At 41.3% G+C, this 23,937-nt stretch overlaps 1 protein-coding gene across 2 annotated transcripts in view; it reads left to right on the top strand.

The window, feature by feature from the left end:
• Nucleotides 1-23,937, top strand: part of DCC (DCC netrin 1 receptor) — a 1,127,120-nt gene that overhangs the window by 432,313 nt on the left and 670,870 nt on the right. For both annotated transcript variants that reach the window (XM_078384133.1, XM_072992925.2), the window contains exon 2: nt 3,268-3,588. In XM_078384133.1, coding sequence (XP_078240259.1) covers nt 3,268-3,588 — 321 coding nt within the window. The remainder of the gene's footprint in view (nt 1-3,267; nt 3,589-23,937) is intronic.

The raw sequence follows: 23,937 nt of genomic DNA, 5'->3' as shown, positions 1-23,937 counted from the left end.
AGAATCCCCACCTGCATGGCCAATAGTCATGGTGATGGGGTTTCTGGGAATTGTAGTCCACAGTTTCAGTCTTAGGCACTGGATTTCACCTTTTAAGCCCTTTTAAGTGTAGCCAGTAAGAGGCTAACAAATAAGGGGCTGTTACATTGCACAAACCCACGCTCCTCATCAGCAGGAAGTCTGAGTCACATTTCCACTTTTTATTACCTGAGGTAATAAATGACGATGTACCAAGTTGCTTTGAGGAGGTTGTGAGAAAATCCAGGACTATTGTATGCTGATGGTTAGTCCCTAACTGCAATTTTACCAATGGGCTGAATGTGAGCATGTGATTTAAGACCCACTGATAGGATTATCTATTTTTGGTCCAACAGCCCCTTTCAGCCTTCTTAACATCCATGACTTTCTGATGGGCAAAATTGACATTTACAGCTTTATTTTAAAATATGTATGTTTAGACATATAGACTCTGAACAAATGCATTGTAAGAGCCTTATGGCACAGTGGTTAAACCGCTGTACTGCAGCCAAAACTGTGCTCACGACCCGGGGTTCACTCCCAGGTAGCCGGCTCAAGGTTGACTCAGCCTTCTATCCCTCCAAGGTCGGTAAAATGAGTACCCAGCTTGCTGGGGGGGTGCAAATGGTATCCTGCATAATTGTAAACTTCACAGAGTGCTTGAAGCACTATGGGGTGGTATATAAGCAGCACGCTTTGCTTTGCTTTAAGTGCTTGCCCACCCATCTTGTGATAAGAACTAGGGTGGAATGTTTAGTGAGTGCAACAGTTCCAGGGGAATACTTTCCTTGAACTGTAGTCAGACAGAATCATTGGTTTGCATTGGGATTTGCGAGGACCCCATTAATTGTGCAGCTGAACAATTCAGTTCTGCAGCCAAATTGACACTGTTCGGATGTGGTTCTCACAAAGCATAACTGGCTAAGAACAATCATCATGTTGGAAACTCTTCAGAACTTTCTGAGAAATCCTGTGCTCTTCCAAAGCACTGTTTGAAATCCCTCTGAGGGTTGTTAGTGAGATTTAAATGAAAAACAGAGGATTTAGAAGAGGGCAACAAGGGAGATGAAGGGACTGGAAACCAAGCCCTATGAGGAAAGACTTAAAGAACCGGGCATGTTTAGCCTTGAGAAAAGAAGACTGAGGCAAGATAGGATAGTGCTTTTCAAATACTTGAAAGACAGTCATACCAAGGAGGGCCAGGATCTGATCTCTATGATCTTAGAATGCAGGACACACAGTAATGGGCTCAAACTTCAGGAAGCCAGATTTAGGCTGAATATCAGGGGAAACTTCTTAACTGTTAGAGCAGTACAACAATGGAACCAATTACCTCAGGGGGTGATGAGTGCTCCAATGCTGGAGGCATTCAAGGGAAAATTGGACAACAACTTGTCATATCTGTTTTGATTTGTATTCCTGCATTGACCATGGGGTTGGACTTGATGGCCTTATAGGCTATTTCCAACTCAATTATCCTGTGATTCCCTTTACTGTCTCCGTATGTTTCAGTTCTATAGGAAACTGTAGTACTATGTTTTATGAAAATGGAAAGAACATCAGAGAATGCTATGTGGTATAAGTAGAAGTGCAGCAATTCACAATTTGCTATATATTTCCCTAAGAATTGGTTCATTTGTTGAGTAGAGGCTGTTCTCCTGGAACTAAAATTTCACTCTGTACAGAGCTGAGAAATAAGAAACCACTTACACCAAACCCCATGTAAGCCCACTATAAAAGAAGCAAGTCGTTCTGAAGTTGTTAGTAAAATTGATGCTAGATGTTTCTTTTCACATAAGCTACCCAGATCTGGAAATTCAAAAACAAGCCTCAGAGTGACGGACTGGCTTGGCTTCTCGCATTACAAGCTGCTTTCTCTTCCCTCAGGTTTTTTGTCTGAATCGTTTGATAAGATACCAGTAGAGATTGTCCACATTTGTTTGGAACAGTATTGGAGTGGTCTATCGACTAGATAGGCGGGATATAAATAAATAAATAAATAAATAAATAAATAAATAAATAAATAAATAAATAAATAAATAAATAAATAAATTTCTCCCTTAAATATCATTTGTAGAGATGCTTGCCAGCTGATAAGTCCCAAAAGTAAAATCCAAAATAGACAGAAAAGGTTTTCCATAAAAGAAGGGTCTTCTTAATTTCTCTTAGAACGTCATATCACTCTAAATGGCAGCCAGATGTGCCTAAAGTGAGATTCAAGTGTGATGCATATATCCATGAACACACAAAACATATATGTACAGGCATTTAAGAAGTAGACAATAGAGTTATAGAAGGGTGCGGTTACACTGTTGATTTGTATTGATTTCGGCTCCAATGTATTTTAAATCAGTTTTCAGTCATGTGGTTTTGGTATCACTGTGCACGTTCATTTTGAAAATTATTATTCTGATATAAAGTAGGAGCTTAAAACGCTTAATGAAACCACATGTGAGATTTTAAATCATTTAATTACCAGCATGCTTGCAGACTGTGTAATTTCCATTGCTGCTGGTCCTGGTGCATCGCCAATGATTGCAATCTTCTCTTTTCAATGTTGTGTGGGATTTTTTTCAATTTTCAGGTGTCCTTTGGAATGCATGCATTTCTCTCTCTTTTTTTAAAAAAATAGATTTTTAAATGACATAGCTGAATGGATTGTTGTGCCCTGCTGTTTTTAAATGTGTTTCTTATTGACCATTTAAAACATAATACTTGTTTAATTCTTTTTTAATATTTGTATACTCACTGTTTTTAGCTTTTAAATATCATCTTTTAATTGTTGTAAGCCGCCTTGGGTCCTTCTAAGGAGAAAGACAGGGTAAAAATATTTTAAATAAATAAATAAAAATATATAGCGACATAGTGACATTACCTTGGAAACCTGCAACCACCCACAAAAGCAGTATTTAATACAACATTGCCCAAAGTGATTTATAAAGAATCGATGGCACAAGCGTGTTAAATTAAAAAGCCCCTGTCAGCCTCTTAAACCAAAAAAAACAAAAAACAAAACATGCTTTGAGGTCAAAAACAAGTGGGCTTTGCTGTGTATCATGTAGTCAGGATTTTACAAATCAATTTTAATTACACCAAATCTGATTCAAAAGTAATTCTTGTCAGTATAACCATGCCCTAAGACCAGCAAAATACCATGAAGGACTTAGCCTGTTTTAGGGTTCACAAGACAGAGACAGGACCTTCCTTGAATTCTGACAGACTAACCGGAGTGTTTTCTCCTGTCAACAGGGACCCAGGTTAAAGGGTTTACAACACTGAGGTTCCTAATTGAGCCTTCGGATGCGGTTACCATGCGAGGAAGCAACGTGTTGCTCAACTGCACCGCAGAATCAGATCAAGGATTTCCGGTCATCAAATGGAAAAAGGATGGCGTCTTTTTAAACTTGGCAGTGGATGAGCGAAGGCAGCAATTTTCCAATGGATCTCTTTTAATACAGAATATAGTCCATTCCAGACACCATAAACCTGATGAGGGTCTTTATCAGTGTGAAGCATCATTAGAAGGAATTGGAGCCATAATCAGTCGGACAGCCAAAGTCTCAGTAGCAGGTAAGCACCAACTCTTATTTTGTGCAGTGAGCATCAGTTTTCCTGCTAACTTGATGTGGCGTACTTAAACTGGAATATAACAAAAACGGGTTGCTTTTCTTCCTCTAAAACTTAAAAAAAATGCTTTTCCTAATTGATGGTTCTTGATCTGGAGATCTGACTGTTGCAAAGAAATGACCCTGGTTATGTAAATGTAACTAAGTATAGAGAAAAGTTAGAATGGTTGGACAAGCCATGAACAAGGACACCTCTGTGGAGCAATAGGCCAGCAGATAGACTCCATCCCAATAAGAACCTAAAGATTGGGTTCGCTCTCTGGGCTCCAGATTTGGGGGCTGTTGGGTTGATCCAGTTAGAGGTCCCAATTAGAATGGACTAGTCATGGGAGGTTACTCCACTTGTGGAGGTGTCGTGAATCCACTCCATGCTGAAGCCTATCCCCCTCAGCACATTTGATAACCGCAGCACATTTGATAATTCCTGTAATTATCTTCTGGAGTGGATTCACACTACCACCACAACTGAAACCATTAGGCGCCACTGGAGTAGATCCATTAGATCAATTGGTCAACGACTGGTCAACTTTACCACTATGGAATACCAGTGATCTCCAGGCAGTATCAGGAAAGATAATTCACTGAAACCATGTAGAATTGGCTATCGGTCAGATCTGACAATACTCTGTTCAATGGCTCAATAATCTGACTCAGTATGAGGCAACTTTCCGTGTTCCACTCAGTTTTTGGAGGTACACTGTGTGTGTTTTTATGTGTCCTACTAATCTGGATTCTTACTGAATGTTCCGGTCAGGTTATGTCTGCTTGGAGGAATCTCCCAATCTGTTAGCAACTTGATCCGCTTTTGTGTCCACTGAGGAAACATTCAGCCATGATTACCTCAGTCCTGCTAAAAAGAAATCTTAACTTTTTCTAATATCAGACCTTGGGGATTAGCCCTACAACATTATGTCTTCAACAAACATCTCTAAATTTTAAATAAGTGCAAGGACACAAGGAAAAACTTTTTCTTTTCTTAAAAATATGTTATTTCTCCTCTACAAAAATGAAATTAGACATGACATTACTGCCACAGTAATTTATTTCTGACAAGCTACTATTCATGCTTAAATATGTCTAATCAGTCTTTTGTTGCTGTCTGATATTTGAAGCATGTTTATTATCTTCAAAAACAAGAGACAGCCTCTGAAGCTAGAAATTAAGTGCTTTCCAGATTAATTCAGGGTCAGAGCAAAATAAAATATCAAACTTTTGCAGAATGTGAAATGTGCTTTTATTACTGTAATATTTCCCTGTTTCACTTAGCTGTTCTTGAACTGACAGAAATGCATTAGGGAACTTTGTAGATTCAGAAGCAGTTAGTGTCTCCAACGCATTTTTGTGAGTGCAAAGTGTTGCTCAAACCAGAAGACAATTTTGAAAGTTTAACAAATATTTGAAGTCACATTCATCACTCTTATAAATGTTAGCAGCTTCAACACTTCATTATATTGGATGTCGAAAGAGCCCTGCGATTCATATGTTGTGCTTTGCTGTCTTGTGCTTTGGGGAATAGGGATCTTTTTCATTTGTCATGCTGATATATGAGATGAACCAATCAAATAAAACTTGGGGGTGAATTTCTACATTATGGGCAACTCAAAGGTTAGCACAGATTTGGAGAAAGTTAGTTAGCTCTAAAGCACTTGTTGGTTAGCTTTGTTTTCAAACCGGGAGTGAATGCCTTGAGCAAAGATTTGTAATGAAAACCTCATCCACTTCCAGTTTGGCATTCCAGGGTCATACTGAAATGTATTAGAATAGTCTTCATAAAAGGATGAGCCGTCAGATCATCAACAAATGTGGCAAAGACAGTATAGTCTTGCTCTGTGCAAAATTTGGGGAAGCTTGGACAAACGGTTTTCAAGTAATGCTTTTTTTAAAATGTAAAACTGTTCCCCCAGTTCAGAAATGGGCAATCCCAAATGATTCCAGATTTAAAACAGATCACATAAATTGATCACCTTTGCCTCCCAGGAGAAATGCTCCCTGTAGGGCCTTGGGCAAGCTGCACTTTCTGGATGTGCCATGAGATTGTGCAGCTTACCCAAGGCCCCACAGGGGGCTCTTCTTCTGGAAGGCACAATGGGGACATCAAGCTTTGGAAAGAATCCAGGCTGCAAGGCCCAAAATATTGATCCTCAGAAAAGCCCTTTCAAAATATTAAAACAGCCACTTTATTATACAACTGAGCATGTGTGGTATGGGCTTGCTAGCAGGAGCTACACGAAATGGAACATTGTATACATTGGTAGGTGGAAGGTGGACCTATTTAGAGAGAAAGATCACAGAAAGAGACTGAAAAGGCATATTTTCTTGAAAGATTTAAAGCCAATAGGATTGCTTTAAAGAAAGGAATGGAATGGCAGTCCTCCAGAAAGGGAAAACATTTTGCCATGTATCTTCTGGGAATTACCATACAGTTTTATGAGTCTGAGCCCTTCTAGCCCTATTAGATTCAGTGTGGTGTCCCTCTTTCATCCTTTGTTCAAGAAAGCCACGAGACAAAGAGTAACCCTTTCACCAGAAGGGACAGTGTATCTTCTGAGAGCCCAGTTCCCACCACTGGGTGCTCATACAGTCCAACCAGCTTATCTCCAGTGTTTGGGTGCCTCAAACTCTGTCATGATCCCTATTTTATTGCATTGTGAACTACCCAGAATGACCGCTAGTCAGATGGGCAGTATAAAAATTGATTGAATGAATGAATGAATGAAGAGTGAAGTCTGGTGTACATGGTGAGGGCAAATATGTTAGGATCTTCCCTTCACGATTAATGTGTGTTTTAGTCTCCCAGTCGCTTCCACTCTCATTCCTCTTGACACTTGTGGTTTTGTTGATGTTTCCTTCACCAGTGTCAGCTCTGGGCTGGTAGTTGGGTCTCACTCTTTAACCCTTGTCTTTCATTCCCCCCCCCCCCCAAGTAAGCAGGGCTCTTGTTTCTATCCTTGGAAGGATAGAAGGGCTGAGTCAGCGTAGAACCAATTACCTGAGACCGTGGGAATCAAACTTCAGGTTCTGAGCGGAGTCTTGACTCCAGTACTGCAGTCTAAAAGACTACCTTGCCTAGGTCAGCTGGTCAATGTATGTGGCAGGACAGAAGTTCCTTGTTCTTATTCACGCCTTAGAAGATGGAGTTGAATCTTTTGGTGTGTTTTTGTATACCTATTTCTTTCTTCTTCTTTTTTTTGAAGGACTTTAGTTCAAGGATGATTGATCACCTTTAGATGAAAGATTATCAAACAGCCAAAGTGTCCTATTTCAAGTCTCCTGGAAGACTGAAGTTCTCCCCATGATGTTCGAATGTTATTATTTATTTCAAACATCAGCCTTCTCTATTTATTTATTTATTTATTTATTTATTTATTTATTTATTTATTTATTTATTTATTTATTTATTTATTTATTTATTTATTTATTTATTTAAATACAAAAGACAACACCACTGCCCGCCTAGAAACCTCTGATTTTACATTTTTCCCTCCTTCCTTCCACCACTTCCCTCTTGAGCACCTGTAGAATTGACACAGTTACTTCCTCCCTGTTTGTCAATCACGTATCCATTACCTTCCCCCTCTATAGCCCTTAATTGCATAACTGCAAGAGTGTGCAACTATGGGGCAGGTAGTTAGAACAAATAAGCCATTCATCCTATAAATAGCGGTGTTATCTGCAGGATTTGTGTTGTGCACGATGTGTTGTGCATTGAAACCCTCCTTCTGGATGGTAGCCCCTGGCTAGTTAATGAGGTTTCATGAGGGTGAAAGGGTGTTGCAAAGGGTGTTGGTAATAGCTGTGTGTATCTTTTGAAATCCGGGAGAAAATTCCTGCAATCAGGTGAACATATGGAAATACTTGCCTATGTGAGGGAAGTAAGTACTGCTAACTGAACTGGCAATGCATTTGAGCTGACCCTAGTTAAATGCTGGCAGTATATCCCTGTCTTAAGGCACTCAGCAGATGGAAGAGAAGAAGGAAGAGAAAGAAGAGTAAGGATTTTTAAAATGAAGAATTGGCCTGATAATCATATAGCTTTTTTTGGTACCTATAAGTCGCAATGAGAATTTGTAGAAGGTTATTGCGTTTGGAGGAGGGTTGTTGCTTAAGGCTGCATCCCTGAAATTCTAAGAGGACATTTATTTATTTATTTGATAAGATAAGGAGTTTTAATTTTCATGTTGTAGAAAAAATATAGAAAAGGGACGTAAATCAGTACTTATCTCCTTCCTCTGTGCAGGAATAAAGAAGCAACCTGTTTTTGTTTTTTTTACTTTTACATTGTTAGAAAGCAAGCTGTAGTGTATAGGTTTCCTCAAGAGTTTTCACTTTGTAAGGATGAATTATGTGCAGCTGATGCAGCAACACAAACAAAGCAAAACTAACAGGGCGGCTAGTTATGTTCTGGACTTAATTTAGAAGCTTTGGATAGCTTGGTTGCATCTTTCTGAACAGTCTCAGCCAACCCTTCCCCTGCTTGCTCTCTTTTACTGTGCACCTGGCTTCTCAAAAGGAAAGGTGGACTAGTTTGAGACAGGTCCACTTTGCACAAATTGCAGATATTCTGACAAGACAAAGGAAAATGTTCCATATCTTGCTGTCGTGTTGCAGGTCTCACAAAGCTTGACAATTCCTCATTGTGTATCCTTTTGTTCTGAGACAACTTAAACCAACAAGCAATTTTGCAAGTATTCTTTACATCCCGATTAAAGAGAATTTCTTCTTCCCATATTACTAAAAATCATTTTCTTCCTGTGATGCTGAGTTGGCGTAGGATGCAGTTCATGTAAACTAAAATATGACATTGACACGAAGACTTGTTTATCTTTATTCAGGAAGAGCTGCCCCCACCCTTGGCTAGATGGCTTTTAAAAAAAGAGCTTGAAAACATTACTCTGGGGAATTATAGCTCTCTAAACCCTAAGCCAGAGTGACAGTAGGCTACATTGTTGGGAGATTCTGGGGGGTTGTTGTCCCAAAGATTAATACAGTGGTGCCTCGCTGAACGATGATAATCCGTTCCAGGAAAATCGCTGTTTTGTGAAAACATCGTAAAACGAAATTAAAAACCCCATTGAAATACATTGAAACCCGTTCAATGTGTTCCATTGGGGTAAAAACTCACCGTCCAGTGAAGATCCTCCATATGGTGGCCATTTTTGCTGCCTGTGTAGCGAGGAATCCGTCCCTAAACACAGTGGGGAGCCATTTTAAGCACCCGGTGGCCATTTTGAAACCGCTGGTCAGCTGCTTAAAAAACCCATTGATTTGTGAAGAATCGGTTCCCGAAGCAGGGAACCGATCATCGCAAAGTGAAAAAACCCTATTCAGACCATCGTTTTGCGATCATGCGATCGCAAAAAGATTGTCGTACAACAATTTTGTCATAATGCGGGGCAATCATTAAGCGAGGCACCACTGTATTTTCAAACTCATGGATTCAGGGACCTGCAATATAGCTTCTTAACTGTCAGAGATACAGTTGTGTTCAAAATTATTCAACCCCCAATGCTGTAAAGGGGTTTAGGGACTATAGTGTACATTTGGAATTGTATTCAGAATGAAATCCTACAAGGACGTTTTAAAGAACCAAATGCAACTAAAATAACATCAATTGTTTATGTAATACAGTAGTAAATGTTTCTTTTGTGGTTTCTTCATTGCCACAATTATTCAACCCCTTAAAGACTACCACTCTGAAGAAGAGAGGTTCATTCAGGTGTTTTCGATCAGGTATTGAAAACACCTGTGGATGTCACCGAGCACCAATCAAGCATAATAAGCACCAATTAGGCAGCTTTAAAATGACTGTGATACTCAGCTCCTTCTAGACATTTACTGGTGTGGTTACAAACATGGTGAAGTCAAGAGAATGGTCCAGGAAGACAAGAGAAGAGGTGATTTGTCTTCACAGGAAGGGCAATGGCTATAAGAAGATTGCAAAGAAGTTAAACATACCAAGAGACACCATAGGAAGCATCATTCACAAATTCAAGGCAAAGGGCACTGTTGAAATGCTACCTGGTCGTGGAAGAAATAAGATGCTGACTTCAACTGCTGTGCGCTACCTAAAGCATAGAGTGGTGAAAAGTCCCCGTGTGACTGCTGAGGAACTGAAAAAAGATTTGTCAGATGTGGGTATAGAAGTTTCAGCTCAGACAATAAGGCGCACACTGCGTAATGAAGGTCTCCATGCCAGAACCCCCAGGCGCACCCCCTTGCTGTCTCCCAAGAATAAGAAGAGTCGACTGCAGTATGCCAAAAGTCATGTGGGCCAACCACAAAAGTTGTGGGATAGTGTTCTGTGGACTGATGAAACAAAATTAGAACTGTTTGGGCCCATGGATCAACGCTATGTTTGGAGGAGGAAGAACAAGGCATATGACGAAAAGAACACCTTGCCTACTGTGAAGCATGGCGGAGGGTCAATAATGCTTTGGGGCTGTTTTGCTTCTGCAGGTACAGTGAAGCTTCAGCGTGTACAAGGTACCATGAATTCTCTTCAGTACCAGGAGATATTGGATGAAAATGTGATGCAGTCCGTCACACACCTGAGGCTTGGGAGACGTTGGACCTTTCAACAGGACAATGATCCCAAGCATACCTCCAAGTCCACTAGAGCATGGTTGCAGAGGAAAGGCTGGAACATTTTGGAGGGGCCATCACAGTCACCAGACTTAAATCCGATTGAGAACCTCTGGTGGGACTTAAAGAAAGCAGTTGCAGTGCGCAAGCCTAAGAATTTGACTGAACTGGAGGCTTTTGCCCATGAAGAATGGGCGAAGATACCTGTAGATCGCTGCAAGACACTTGTGTCAAGCTATGCTTCACGTTTAAAAGCTGTTATAACTGTAAAAGGATGTTGTACTAAGTACTAAGATTGAATGTCACTTGGGGGTTGAATAAAAACTAATAATGATGTGAGCACAGAAAAGACATTTGTGGTTATTTCATTATAAACTTAAGGTTATATTTCTCTGACCTACAAGTGCCTCTTTCATGTGAATGTAAGCAAGATGACTGAATGATCAAAATCAATGTCAAAATGGCCAAAACATTCAATTTCAGTGGGGGTTGAATAATTTTGAACACAACTGTAGGTGGCTCCCAAATTCTGTTTCCTAGCTAGCAATATAACCAAAGGGCCTTTACCTTCTTATTTTGTGCATGGGCTATAAGAGAATACCTGGTATCATTGTGAACGTCTTTTTTATTCATTTGCTACAAGCAACTGGGTGTCATGATGGCTCTTCTGACTGAATGCAGTGGTTCTAGACAGCAATGTGTGTTGCATCCAAGCTAGTCTGCAGGGCATTTCATCCACAAAGCCCTTCTCCCTGTTGCATTTATTTTCCATTTGTTTTATCTTAAATGATCAGCGATAATCACTTCTCCTTTTTGTTTCTCCTTAGGTGCTCCAAAGAGTTAGCCTTTTGTATTCTATACGGGTTCTGGTTTCTTGGTCTTTGCTCTTTCACTTTAGCATTCCTTCACTGGTCACCTTCTCTGTGCAGGAAATACGTAACATCCTGATGGAACCAGACATTCCAAATGCTGTTTTCTTTTTTACACTAGTCTGTGTTAAAGCCCATGGCATATAGTAGAACTGAGAATGCCCAACACTGCACAGAGGATAGTCAAAGCCAATTTTCAGTTTTTCTTGCAGGACTTTAGCAGGATTTTATTTGCTTATTTGCATCTTTATTTTATCTTTCCACAGAAGATAGTGCACAAAGCAGTTTATCAACTAAATAGGTATTAAAAACCATTAAAATTGTCACAATAATCCAAAATATATTGGAGTAAAACAAATCTGGCTACTTGTTTCCATCCAGAAGATAATGGATTACGACCCACAATTCTCTCTGGTGCTTAAACCTGAGGGAGGCTGCAGTCCCACAAGAGATGACACGCCACAAGTTGCCCACCAGTGGGTTGAAAAATGAACCTAGCATTTATAATCCAGATGCACTACTTAGATAGCCCGGGCTGGGGCTACATTATGGGCTTCTTCCATATGATCCTAAGGTTTTCTTAGTGACCCTGACACCTGCAGCAACGGTATTGCACAAAACTTGGAACTGTAACTTTTGTTTGGGACTACACTTTCAAAAAAGTTACGTTTTTGCCTGTGTCTCCCTAAACTAGCATGGTCACATTGGCTAGGAAATTCTAGGAACTGTAGTCCCTTCCTCCCAACAATCTGGATCACAACTAGGAGTGGATTCTGGGAGTTACAGTCCAGAGAAGGAACTTTTCAAAGCATAATATGAGAGGAAGCTTTTAGCACGGCCTCCTATAATGTCTCCTTTCTTTCTTTCTTTCTTTCTTTCTTTCTTTCTTTCTTTCTTTCTTTCTTTCTTTCTTTCTTTCTTTCTTTCTTTCTTTCTTTCTTTCTTTCTTTCTTTCTTTCTTTCTTTCTCTCTCTCTCTCTCTCTCTCTCTCTCTCTCTCTCTCTCTCTCTCTTTCTTTCTTTCTTTCTTTCTTTCTCTCTCTCTCTCTCCCTCCCTTCCTTCCTTCTGAGTTTTGTATCTAGGTCTTGCTTCAGTACATAATCAAATGTAAAAAAAACCCCACAGAAACATCATTTTCAGCTGAATGAGTCCATAAACAACAATAACGACAACAATAACAGCAGGAATCATTCCCAGCTCATCCCCCAAGCAATAAAACCCCTTTCCATGTTTTTTTTTTTTTAAAGAAATGTTTTCATCACTTTCCTTTCAGCGCTAGGAGGCATCCAACTCAGGAGAATTCCCTTCTGTGATAAAAGCGGCACTTGGCTTCTGATTGTAGGCAACACAGATTTGACAAACAATGCCAGTTTGGGGAAACTTATCTGTTAGGCATGGTCAGAAATCTTTTCGCCCTGCTGTGTTGTTTGGGGAGCTGAAGCTTTGATGTGACACGGGTTCTCCAAGCTGGAGGTAATGCAGCAAAACTTGTTGTTTATTTGCAGGGAAAAACACAACTGTTGAGTTACTTTTGAGAATTAAATGGTTTCTTAACTTGTTTAGCAACTGTTACCACAGAGGAGCTCTTTCTAATCCTTGACTTTTACAAGCACCGTTAAATCAGTGCATAGAAGGCAGGAGAAGGATTGTGTGTGTGTGTGTGTGTTGTCCTTTCCAGCCTCTATCTGGCAACTGGGTTTTCTGTAAGTAGGTTATCCTCATTTCTCTTGCATTTATGTATGAGAAAAGGAAGGTGCTGAGTGTTTCACTAACTTCAGATAGCAAATATTTTGACCCAGCCCCACCACTGAATATGTGTGTTTTATTTCTTTAATATTAAATATATTGCTACGTGGTGGCACTGTGGACTAAACCGCAGAAGCCTGTGCTGCAGGGTCAGAAGACCAAGCAGTCATAAGATCGAATCCATGTGACGGAGTGAGCGCCTGTCACTTGTCCCAGCTCCTGCCAACCTAGCGGTTCAACAGAATGCAAATGCGAGTAGATTAATAGGCACCACCTCAGTGGGAAGGTAACAGCGTTCCATGTCTAAGTTGCACTGGCTACGTGACCACGGAAGATTGTCTTCGGACAAAGCGCTGGCTCTATGGCTTGGAAACGGGGATGAGCACTGCCCCCTAGAGTCGAACATGACTGGACAAAAAAATTGTCAAGGGGAACCTGAACCTTTACCTTTATATTACAATGGTTCCCAACCTTGGGTCCCCAGACATTATTGGACTGCAACCTCCAGAAGGCCTTGCCAGCACAGCTAATGGTGAAGACTTCTGGGAGATGTAGTCTAAGAACGGCTGGAGACCCAAGGTTGAGAACCACTATACTATTCCACGTGGGCGGCATTCTGTAGTAACGTGAGATGTAAAACAGAAACCACAAAATAACAGAACTTAAAGCTAACCAGTTAGGGATGGCATAGATCTCTTTAGCAAGTTCCAGTATTATTATTGTTGTTGTTGCAATAAAGTCACATTTCAAAAGTAATGCAACAGGTAGGAATATGTTAATTTATTAAAATAATGAATGAGGTTTTCCTTACAAATTGCTTTTAAAGGCAATTTTTGATTAATATTTGCAGGTATTCATACTTTATTCTCTCACAAATTACAAGGATTGTTTTAAAGAGTTGTAGATGTGAAAAATGCTATAAGTAATGCAAGACATTTTTGTTTAACATAGTATGAAGGACTGTAAGAACAGTAACAACTATGTTAATTAGCACATATGTTAATTTGCTCTTTTACGTCTCTTTTCTCCAGAGAGAACCCCATCATGTGAAGTCTGATAATACCTCTTGTTATGATAACAATAGATTAGTGTAAAAGCAAGCATGCACCAATCTTTGCAAAACTTAGGTTCCTAAATGAGTATCATGCATTCCTAAAGGGGCATGATCAAAAGTCCTGGGTACATAGCTTACTTCCCCATCTCAGATGAGCACAAAGCCAGGAGGCTGGTGCTGGGATTTTGTTCTTACAGTATTTTTGAAGCCCCAAGAAGCTGTACTGGTAAGAGACATGGGGGCTCTGTGGGTTAAGCCGCAGAAGCCTCTGTGTTGCAAGGTCAGAAGACCAGCCGTTGTAGGATCGAATCCGCGTCGCTTTTTCCAGCTCCTGCCAACCTAGCAGTTCAAAAGCATGTAAATATGCAAGTAGATAAATAGGTACCAGCATGGTGGAAAGGTAACTGCATTCTGTGTCTAGTTGCGCTGGCCACGTGACCATGGAAACTGTCTTCAAACAAACGCTGGCTCTACGGCTTGGAAACGGGGATGAGCATTGTGCCCTAGAGTAGGACACAACTGGACTAAATGTCAAGGGGAACCTTTACGTAACTGGCAAAGAGGAATAAAAAAAGCCAACACCCTCCTTCAGCAAGTGGGGTGGGATGAGGCTAAGCACCAAATGGAAGGAGCTTGTTAATCAATATGTTCGTCTCCTTAAATGGGGGGTGGGTGGAGCCACATGGTGTTTCTATACAATTCAAAGGCATGATACTATGGGTGATATTATATTAGATCACAAAAAAATATTAACCAAGCTAGCTTTCAGCTCTTTACAGGTCTACCTTAGGTGCCGAATAGCAGACAAAAAGGTTCAAAAGAAAAAGTTTGTGTAACTTGTTTTTAGTAAAGGAGTCTAACACACACCTATGGACATGATTTTTGAAATTTCTTCTTCTTTTCTGCACCCAGAGCTCTGTGGTGCCTAGACTGGTAAAGGGCTCTGCAATGAAACAATCACTTTGCTTAGGAGAAATTTGAACACGAGACCTCCACAGAGAGGGCCAAGGACCTCACACATCCTAGACTCTGATGGGCTCCACTTGCAATTCCGCCCCACCTGCCTCTCAGATATTGTTCTCTTTAAAAGCTTTTTTTAAAAAGCACTTTAAGTGCTCCATTTCATCCTCTAGTGGTCAGTTTTAAAATTTAACCATTTTAAAGGGCATGTTAAGGGGGTGTCCAAGGGGGCTGGAGGACCCAAGACACGGCAAAATTACCTGCTGCCATAGAGGTCATAGGGGGATGGTTTGAGACTTTTTCAAAATCTACCAGTTGGAGTTGGAGGACCGGAAGGCCCCAGATATGTTGGAAGTGACATTTAGATCCCTAAGGGGCTGAATGTGGCCAGCAGCACATATTTTGCCCACCCCTGCTCTATATTCTCTCTTGAGTGCACAAATGTGATTGTTTTGGCAAAACTGAGGCAGCATCCTGGGCTTGGTAAACAGTCCCGACTGTTCCTAGTCAACTTTTTGTAAATTGTTTTCATAAAACGTGATGATGGCATAATATGTTGGATTTTGCTTGATGTACGGCCTGAGAAGCTTTCAGACTTCCGAACATTAAATTGCTTTTGATGCATTTACTCGTTCTTTTCTTAAAGGCCATCATTCGAACGAAGATATTAAAATAAATTACTTGCACTTTAATATTTCCTGCAGGGGCTGGGGACAGATTTGGTCACTGAATTATAATCTAATATTGGACTGTATCATTTGGAGACAACAGAGCTGTTTGAGGCATTTTAAATCTTGCTGTGGTGCCTCGCTAACACAGTAACTTGTCTTTCACAGTTATGAATGACAAACCACAGGGATCCACTCAGCCAAACATATTTACTTCCAATAGAGCCTATGTGCTGGAGTTCATCTAATTTTCAACGTAGTTGTAGTTCATAAACCAATTCCTGATGAAAGTAGTCCATTTTACAGAGAGAGAAAGAGAGGGAGGGAGGGAGACAGGAAGGAAGGCAGGCAGTCAGTTAGGCAGGGAGGCAAGAAGGAAGGAAGGCAAGCAGGCAGGCAAAGCAATCCTAAGAACTCAAAAAATAAGCACTCCAATACTGGAGCTTCCAATCTGCTTCAGGTCCTGCTAGAAACATGGGCCTTATGAATAAGCCATGTTCTTGTTTCTTTGGTGTGTGGGGTTGTCTCTCTTCCACCCTTCTCTGCTTGTATTGGAAAGGGATCTGCTTAATCCAGCGATAGATCTGATTTTAATATTTCCCCATATGAAAGTGTTGTTGAGGACTATGGCTCAGTACAGTGGTACCTCACTAGACGATGGTAATCCGTTCCACTGAAATCGCTGTTTAGCGAAATCATTGTCTAGCGAAAAGCATTTCGCCATTGGAATACATTGAAACCTGTTTAATGCGTTCCAATGGGGAAGGATCATCGTTGTCTAGCGAAGATCGACCATAGGAAAGCCGCTTTGCAAACCTCCGATCATCTGTTTAAATAGCTGTCTTGCGAAGCTTAGGTCCCGAAAACACCCATTTTGCATGCGCGGAGGGAGCTGTCAAAATCGTTGTCTAGCGAAAAGCAGTTTGCAAAGCAGGGACGAATGGTCCAGCGAAATTCCCCCAGAGGAATCATTGTTTTGCAAATCGCTATAGCAATCGCAAAAAGTCGTCTAGCGAAAAAACTGTCATGCAGGGTAACTGTCTAGCGAGGCACCACTGTATTAACCTCCTCATTGCTGACAACACCCTGAAGCTCAAATTCACCCCTTTGCCCAAGACCAGGCTCTGACCTCACTGAGGGGGACCTCATTGGCTAGGAGGAAACAGGACAGAAACTCCACTGTCATATCTCTCCACTGCAAGACAGGAGGTGTTAGACTGGATCTCCCATCATTCCCCACCATTGGCTTTGCTTGCTAGGCTGATGGAAGGTTCAGTACAGTGAGTGCTGGACAGAAGCATTTTGCCCTTCCTGATCTAAGATGTCGGCGGCTATGAAGAGCTCCGGATGATGGAGGGCCTGAGAGTCCTTCTTATGCCTCTTGGAAAGTGAGAACAAAAGGATTGCTGTAACAGTCTTCGTGTGACATTTATGGATATTTTAAGTGGACTAGCATTGCAATTGAAATTTCATGCAGAATGAAATTTGAAGTGGATTTGGATGATCCTCAAAGAGGACATTTGAGGAGTTTTGAGAAAAGCTAAAAGAGCTAATTAACTGCAAGATTCAGAAGATCTTTAAATTATACGTAATTAGAGAACACTTTTAGCAAAACTCTTCCAAGGGTTCCAGAACTAAAACCAGAAATACATAATTTCTGCCTAGAGTTGACCTGTGAGGTGAGAGGCCAGTGCTATACAGTGGTGCCTCGCTTGACGATGTTAATTTGTTCCAGCGAAATTGCTGTAGAGCGAAAACATCATCAAACAAAATAACAAAACCCATTGAAACGCATTAAAACCTGGTTAATGCATTCCAATGGGCTGAATACCTGCTCGTCCAGTGAAGCTCCTCCATACGGCGGCCATTTTCGGTGCGTGTATAGTGAGGAATCCTTCCTAAAAAACAGCGGGGGGGGGCGCATTTTGAAAGCCGGTGGCCATTTTGAAACCCCATGATCAGCTGTCTGCTGATCGTCGTAAAGTGAAAAATCAGTTCCCAAAACAGGGAACCGATCAATGTGAAGTGAAATTCCTTCATTTAAAACATTGTTTTGCGATCTCAAATGCGACCACAAAAATGTCGACATAATGCAGCTTCATCATAGAGCGGGGTAATCGTTGACTGTACACCCTTTCATGGGTGGTGAACTGTTCCTAGATTGCTAAATTGTTGCCCCAAAGAAGGCCACAAATTAATTTGGCCAAAACCCTTTGGGCAGTTTTAAAAGTACGTATAATAAAACCATTTAAAAAACATCCTGAGAATTTACCTGGCCTTCATATTTAGTATCTGCTAGAGCAGTGGTTCCCACCCTTGGATAACCCAAGCGTTCTTGGGTTGCAACTCAAAGAAGCATTCACTACTAGAGGTGCAGGCTAGAGTTTCTGGGAGTCACAGTTCAAGAGCCCTTGGGTTACCTTACAGTTTGGAACCATTGCACTAGAGCGTAAAGTCAGCCAGTTCAAGCTAGGATTTTGTCATGGACTGAAATCCTCAGTTTGCTCAGTAAGGAACATTGAAACCTGGAAGATTTCCGGTTTGACTTCTTAGAGCTGTCCAGGGTATGACTTTTGAACTGGAACTCTTAGGTCTGTACTCTTCCTTTCACTACAACCCCATCTAACTGTCACCAACACTTTTTCTTTCATTCTCTTTTTACCCATTGCACTTTTCTTCTGTTTTAAGAAAAGTGCAACGGGTAAAAAGAGAATTTAAAAAACCCTGCATTTTTCATCACCCAAATTACTTTATGCGTGGCACGGATGGTGCCCCACAGATGTTAATTCTCTCCCCCCCCTCCCCCCGGCTTTCTCAAGGGCTCTCCAGCCATGAGCAATGGCCATTTGTAAGAATTGTTCTTGGCTGAAGAAGGAATGAGAGCAGTGAAGAGAAACTAAGAGGCTGCCTCCTACTTTAACATCTTATTAAAGTCCCAATTTAACAGGCTACTGATTATTGGTATTCCTCGTAATTGGTAGGTCTGCAGATAGAGACATAATGTTAAACTCTTTGGTTTTCCTCTCATCAACAATTCCTGGGTCAATGCGCTGAGTTTTTTTCGGCTGTAGTTGCTTGCATAAGCATAGGTCATTGGGAGGGGAGCTTATGGCGAGGGAGGGAGGGAGGAAGAAGGAGAGGACATTTTTCTTCATGTATCAATTGCATGCATTGGTAATTATGAGAAGGGTAATTGCAGAGGTGATCCAGCTCTGATAATGTGATCGAATCAAGCCTGCTTTTCCCTAGGAGTTGGCACACATATTTTTGCTCTGTTACTAATTGGGGAGCCTACAAATCGACTTCCACCTTTCCTTCATTTTGTTTGTAAATGTCACTTTCGCATCTGGAAATATCTTAATTAGGAAGTGCACCAGGCTTTGCCCAGATTAAAAGTCCATGAGTTGCCTTTCCACTCTCTCTTCTTTTCCCACCTAATATTTTCCCCTTGTTGGCCAGTTGTTTTCTTCTTCTTCCACCTCAATACTCATACCTATTCATTCTCACCTCTGTACTCATCCCAGTTCTCACGGGAGAGAAATGCAATTCCTTTGGACTGTAACCCGAGAATCCTTCAGGCCAGTCAAAATGTAGGGTGAGTTCCACCCAAGTGTCTGGCTCAGAAAGAAAGCTCCCAGTTAGCACTGGGGTACAAACTGGATGTTTGAGTGGAGCTCAGCTTAGCTAAGCCTCAAAGCCTTCTGATTTAGGTCTTTTTCCCAGGTGCATCAGATTCTGGTGTTTGAAAGGTAGGTGGAACTTCCAAAAGGGAAAATCATGGTATTTGCAGTCTGGTAAGGTAAAGGTAAAGATTCCCCTCGACAATTTGTCCAGTCGTATCCGACTCTAGGGGGCGGTGCTCTTCTCCGTTTCCAACTCATAGAGCCAGCGTTTGTCCGAAGACAATCTTCTGTGGTCACGTGGCCAGCGTGACTAGACACAGAACGCCGTTACCTTCCCACCGAGGCAGTACCTATTTATCTATTAACATTTTTGCATGCTTTCGAACTGCTAGGTTGGCAGGAGCTGGGACAAGTGATGGGAGCTCACCCCGTCACGTGGATTCGATCTTACGACTGCAGGTCTTCTGACCTTGCAGCACAGATGCTTCTGCGGTTTAACCCACAGCGCCACCACGTCCTCACTGTAGTCTGGTAAATCTGCACATACCATCCCTACATCCCACCCTTTCCTTTCTCAGGGAGGTGCAGCTAAGGAAAGTGAAGTGGGGCGCTGAGGAAGCAGCAAGAGGGAGTGTTTGCCAATTCTGAGCTATCTGAATGCCAAATAAGATAGGAAAACCAACTTACACTGCAGACATCAGCCATGAAGAAGATTTAGAAATGGTCAGGAAAGAAGTCAGCCACAGATACTGGAGCATTTGCATTTGCCCAAATCTCATTAGTTGACCCCACTGTCATAACAAAACTAGTATCAATCTCATTTGTGAATTGCTGCAAGTTCAGAAGACAGTGGAAGGATTTGCCCTCGTGTGCAGGTTCCCAATGAGATTTACACCGGTTGTGTTATGACAGCGTAAAACTCCATCAAATTTTGGGCACTATTTTGAACAGTCAATCAGTTATTTCTAACAGCCTATCAGTATTTGTTTTGGATGCTTTCAGTGGAGCAGAGGTTCTGCTGCTGTTTTTTTTTTTTTTCTGAATTTGGGATAGGTGCAATATCTATTCCAAAACTCATGAAACCAGAGAATTGTAAAATGAATGAAAGGGAGAGGGCTGTGGTCGTCTGCGTGAATAAATGGATAGGCAGACATTGAGTGAAGGAGATACCAAATTTCTCTCTCTGTTGTGTGAAATGAAGGAATGGAATTGTGTGTGCACGCGCGTGCACCTGTACATGTAAATTGCTTTTTATGTTTGTGTAAGCTATTGACCTATTTTTCCTCTCTGCATATTTACCTCTTGCATTTGTGTCCGAATGGCAGCCGATCTGTGTGAATGATGCCTGTCCCTGTGTGCGTGTCTGTGAGAGGCTTTGTGCATTTAAAAGAGAATACTTAGGGGATGTGATGGCGCTGTGGGCTAAACCGCAGAAGCCTGTGCTGAAGGGTCAGAAGACCAGCAGGGTCAGAAGACCAGCAGTCGTAAGATCGAATCCACACGACGGAGTGAGCTCCCGTCGCTTGTCCCAGCTCCTGCCAACCTAGCGGTTTGAAAGCATGCAAATGCAAGTAGATAAATAGGGACCACCTCGGTGGGAAGGTAACGGCGTTCCGTGTCTAAGTCACACTGGGCATGTGACCACGGAAGATTGTCTTTGGACAAAACGCTGGCTCTATGGCTTGGAAACGGGGATGAGCACCTCCCCCTAGAGTCGAACACGACTGGACAAAAATTGTCAAGGGCAACCTTTACCTTTACCTTTACTCTCTTTGCAGTTATGGTTCAACTGGATTCAACACAAATTGGAAAGATCTGTTAATATAGCAGGGTGGGGTTTAAGAAGCAAGATTCTGCAAATTTGCACATTCTTTGAACCCCTGCTCTTCCATATTCCAGCACCCTTTTTAAAAGGTATTTTTGTTACATTGTATCTCTCAATGCACTGCTAGATCCAAAAGCAAAATGGAAAAAAACACCTGGAATATCCATAAAACTGTTAATAAAAAGCTCAACGGTTTCATCTCAATCTTGCACTGAAAGTTCTCGGCTGCAAACATCTGACTCAGCATAAGTTTTAAGTTGACTTGCTCTTAGCCATTGCAGTGAAGAAAGCATATTCATGTTTCATCCTTCAATGCTCCTGGGCATTTCCTCATGCCAGGCTTGTGATTCTCATTATTTCAGGGTGTGTGTGCATGTGTGTGTGTGCGCGCATGCTCAAGTTGGTTGGAATAATTCATCATTGAGATTTAGAAAGGGGGTTTTGCTCTACCTAAACTATATAGTTCAGAGAAAAGACTGACAAGGTCCCTTGACATTTTCAGGCCTGATTCTTTCACAGTGTACAAATGTTATGTGCGCAACTCCTCTTTCCAAATCTGGTCTTGGATTTCATACAGCCATTCTAACTGAGGGATCTGCATGATGCATTCTGAACTTCATCATGAATGCGGGTGGTTTAATCTCCAAGCACGTTCAAATTGAGTATCAGAATTTAATTACTCCCATCAAGTAAATCAGAATTGCAATTGCTGAGGTGGGTGTTAATTGCATATATTTTAACACTAGCTAGAAGCATCCTTTTCAATGTTTTAAGGAACCTCTGACCGTAGAAATTCTAGCAAGGGCTATCAGGTTTTATAAACAGATCCCCAGGTACTTGCAGTTGGAATGACTGTCAAGTGGGGAGGCAGCACTTTATTGTTTACTATTTGCTCCTTTTAGAGATGGGCACAAATTGGCCAAATGGTGATTTGTTGCGATTCGTGGTTTGTCAAGATCCACAAAACACGAATTTATGATTTTTTTCCTGACAAACCAACATATTGGTTCATTCCTTTATCAGCCCCACCGGCACCTAGAAACACCCACTGGCCCGCCCCTTCCCACTGCCCCCGTCGTTTTCCTACCTTTTGCTGCTGCCACCTCCTCCTCCATTGCCGCCATCTTGAAAGGCAGCCTGGCTGGTTCTTGCAGGCCAGTTGCTTCTGCAGAGGTGCCCGCCTCTTCGCTACTTCCTTCTCCGCTGCTGTTGCCATTTTATTTTTCATTTTTTGAGAGACAGTCTGGGGCTGCACATGCATTGCCTTCTCGCCTGTTCTGTCCTGTCAGCTTTTTCATTATCTAGCGTTCACATCTGTGTATAGTAATGGAAAATACAATCCTGATTATCTTGGCCTGTGAGTTATTGTTACTAAATATATGCTTAGTTAGCTGATAGACCTGGATTACAGGCAAAGAAACCAAAATGACCCATGACATCTGATTGAATTAAATATCTGATGTAATAGACTTCAGCTACTGAAGACTTGTTAAAGATGAAAGACTGCTAGATTATCCAGCATATTTCCCTGTTCTGGAAAGGATAATTTTTTCTTATATTTTTTTCCTAATACTTTACTCTTGAGTTTAAACTAGCAAACAAAATTTTAGTTATAAGGAATAGGGTTTCTGTTACTTCCTTAAAGATGATTACACTATTAGTCCAGTCACCCCCACATCTTATTTTTGTTCTTTTGCTTTCTTTTCACAACTGACACTGAGCCACATAGCAGTGTGGCCTCTCATAGCAGAAAAGATGTTATGAAAGAGAGTTGGGAAGAATGTTATTTCCTTCAAGAGTCTGAACAGAAAAAAACTTCTTTTCTTTTTGCATCACTTGAGAGTTGTGAGAAGAAACGTGCCTTGTCTTGGAGAGAATGTACATTTGTGAGGCAAACAGGGATTTTCAGAAGAACCATTTTGGCCTCAGATAACACACAAATTTTAAAATGTGGATAGCTAAAAATGCCAACTATAAGGGAAAAATGTACTCAAGCATCTTCAGCTAATTGCGGGTGGAGACGAGATAAGCTGTGTCAAATTTATAAATACAATAGGCACAAATTTTCATGGAAAAATAGCACTAAACCCAAATAAGGTCCGGTAGAAAAGATGGATGAGACTTGTAGACTTGTAGAAGTGCAATGAAAATGAGATGGCAAGATTTTTGCATCTCCTGATCCCAAATCCACTGAATCCAAAGTATCTCAAACTCAAACCCCAGCTCAAGAATGCCCTATTTCATGACCTACTACACCTAAGAGCCCTCAAGCCATCTCTGTTTTTGTTTCTTTCTTTGTTTTAAGTCTTCAAAATTTCTCATATGCATTTAGTGGGCAGAGGGATTAATTCTGCCATGTTTTGTAACACCCTTGATCTGTGTGACTTCACATAAATGTGACTTAATTTATATGAGTCAGAATGTGTAGAATATTTTTACTGTGATGAAAGCAGCTTTTTTTTGTGACACACTGAAGATTGTTACTGCTACTTGAATCTCTCTCTCTCTCTCTCTCTCTCTCTCAATCAATCTCTCTCTCTCTCTCTCTCTTTGTTCTGTACCGTCTTGTGTCCTTCCCCAATGGACAACTTGCCTTCTCCCCACATGAGTCACCCGTAGGTGAAGAAGAAAATTAATGTATGTTGTCAGCATTTTGATCTCCACCTCTTGATCTCTTCATGCCTCTTTTTGCAGTCCATCCAAGTGGCATTCACTTCCCCTCAGGCCAGTTGTTCAGTGCTAACCTGCCAGATGGAGAAGCCAGACCGCAAGCAGCTGAGTCAAGTACAAGACTGTGGTGTCCTAAAAGGTCACTTTTGACTTGCTGTGTGCCCTAATTGTGTAACTGCCATTGGTTATCTAATCTGTCTAGCTGAAGATAGTTATCTTGTTTCTTCCCTTGCTTTTCTCTCTCTCCCCCTGTGTGTGTGTGAGAGAGAGAAAAAGAGAAAGAGAATATTGTGTTC

Source organism: Pogona vitticeps, chromosome 2, assembly GCF_051106095.1.
Source record: "Pogona vitticeps strain Pit_001003342236 chromosome 2, PviZW2.1, whole genome shotgun sequence".
NCBI lineage: Eukaryota > Metazoa > Chordata > Lepidosauria > Squamata > Agamidae > Pogona > Pogona vitticeps.
Note: the sequence above shows the minus strand (reverse complement) of the source record. Positions and strands in the feature narration are given on the sequence as shown.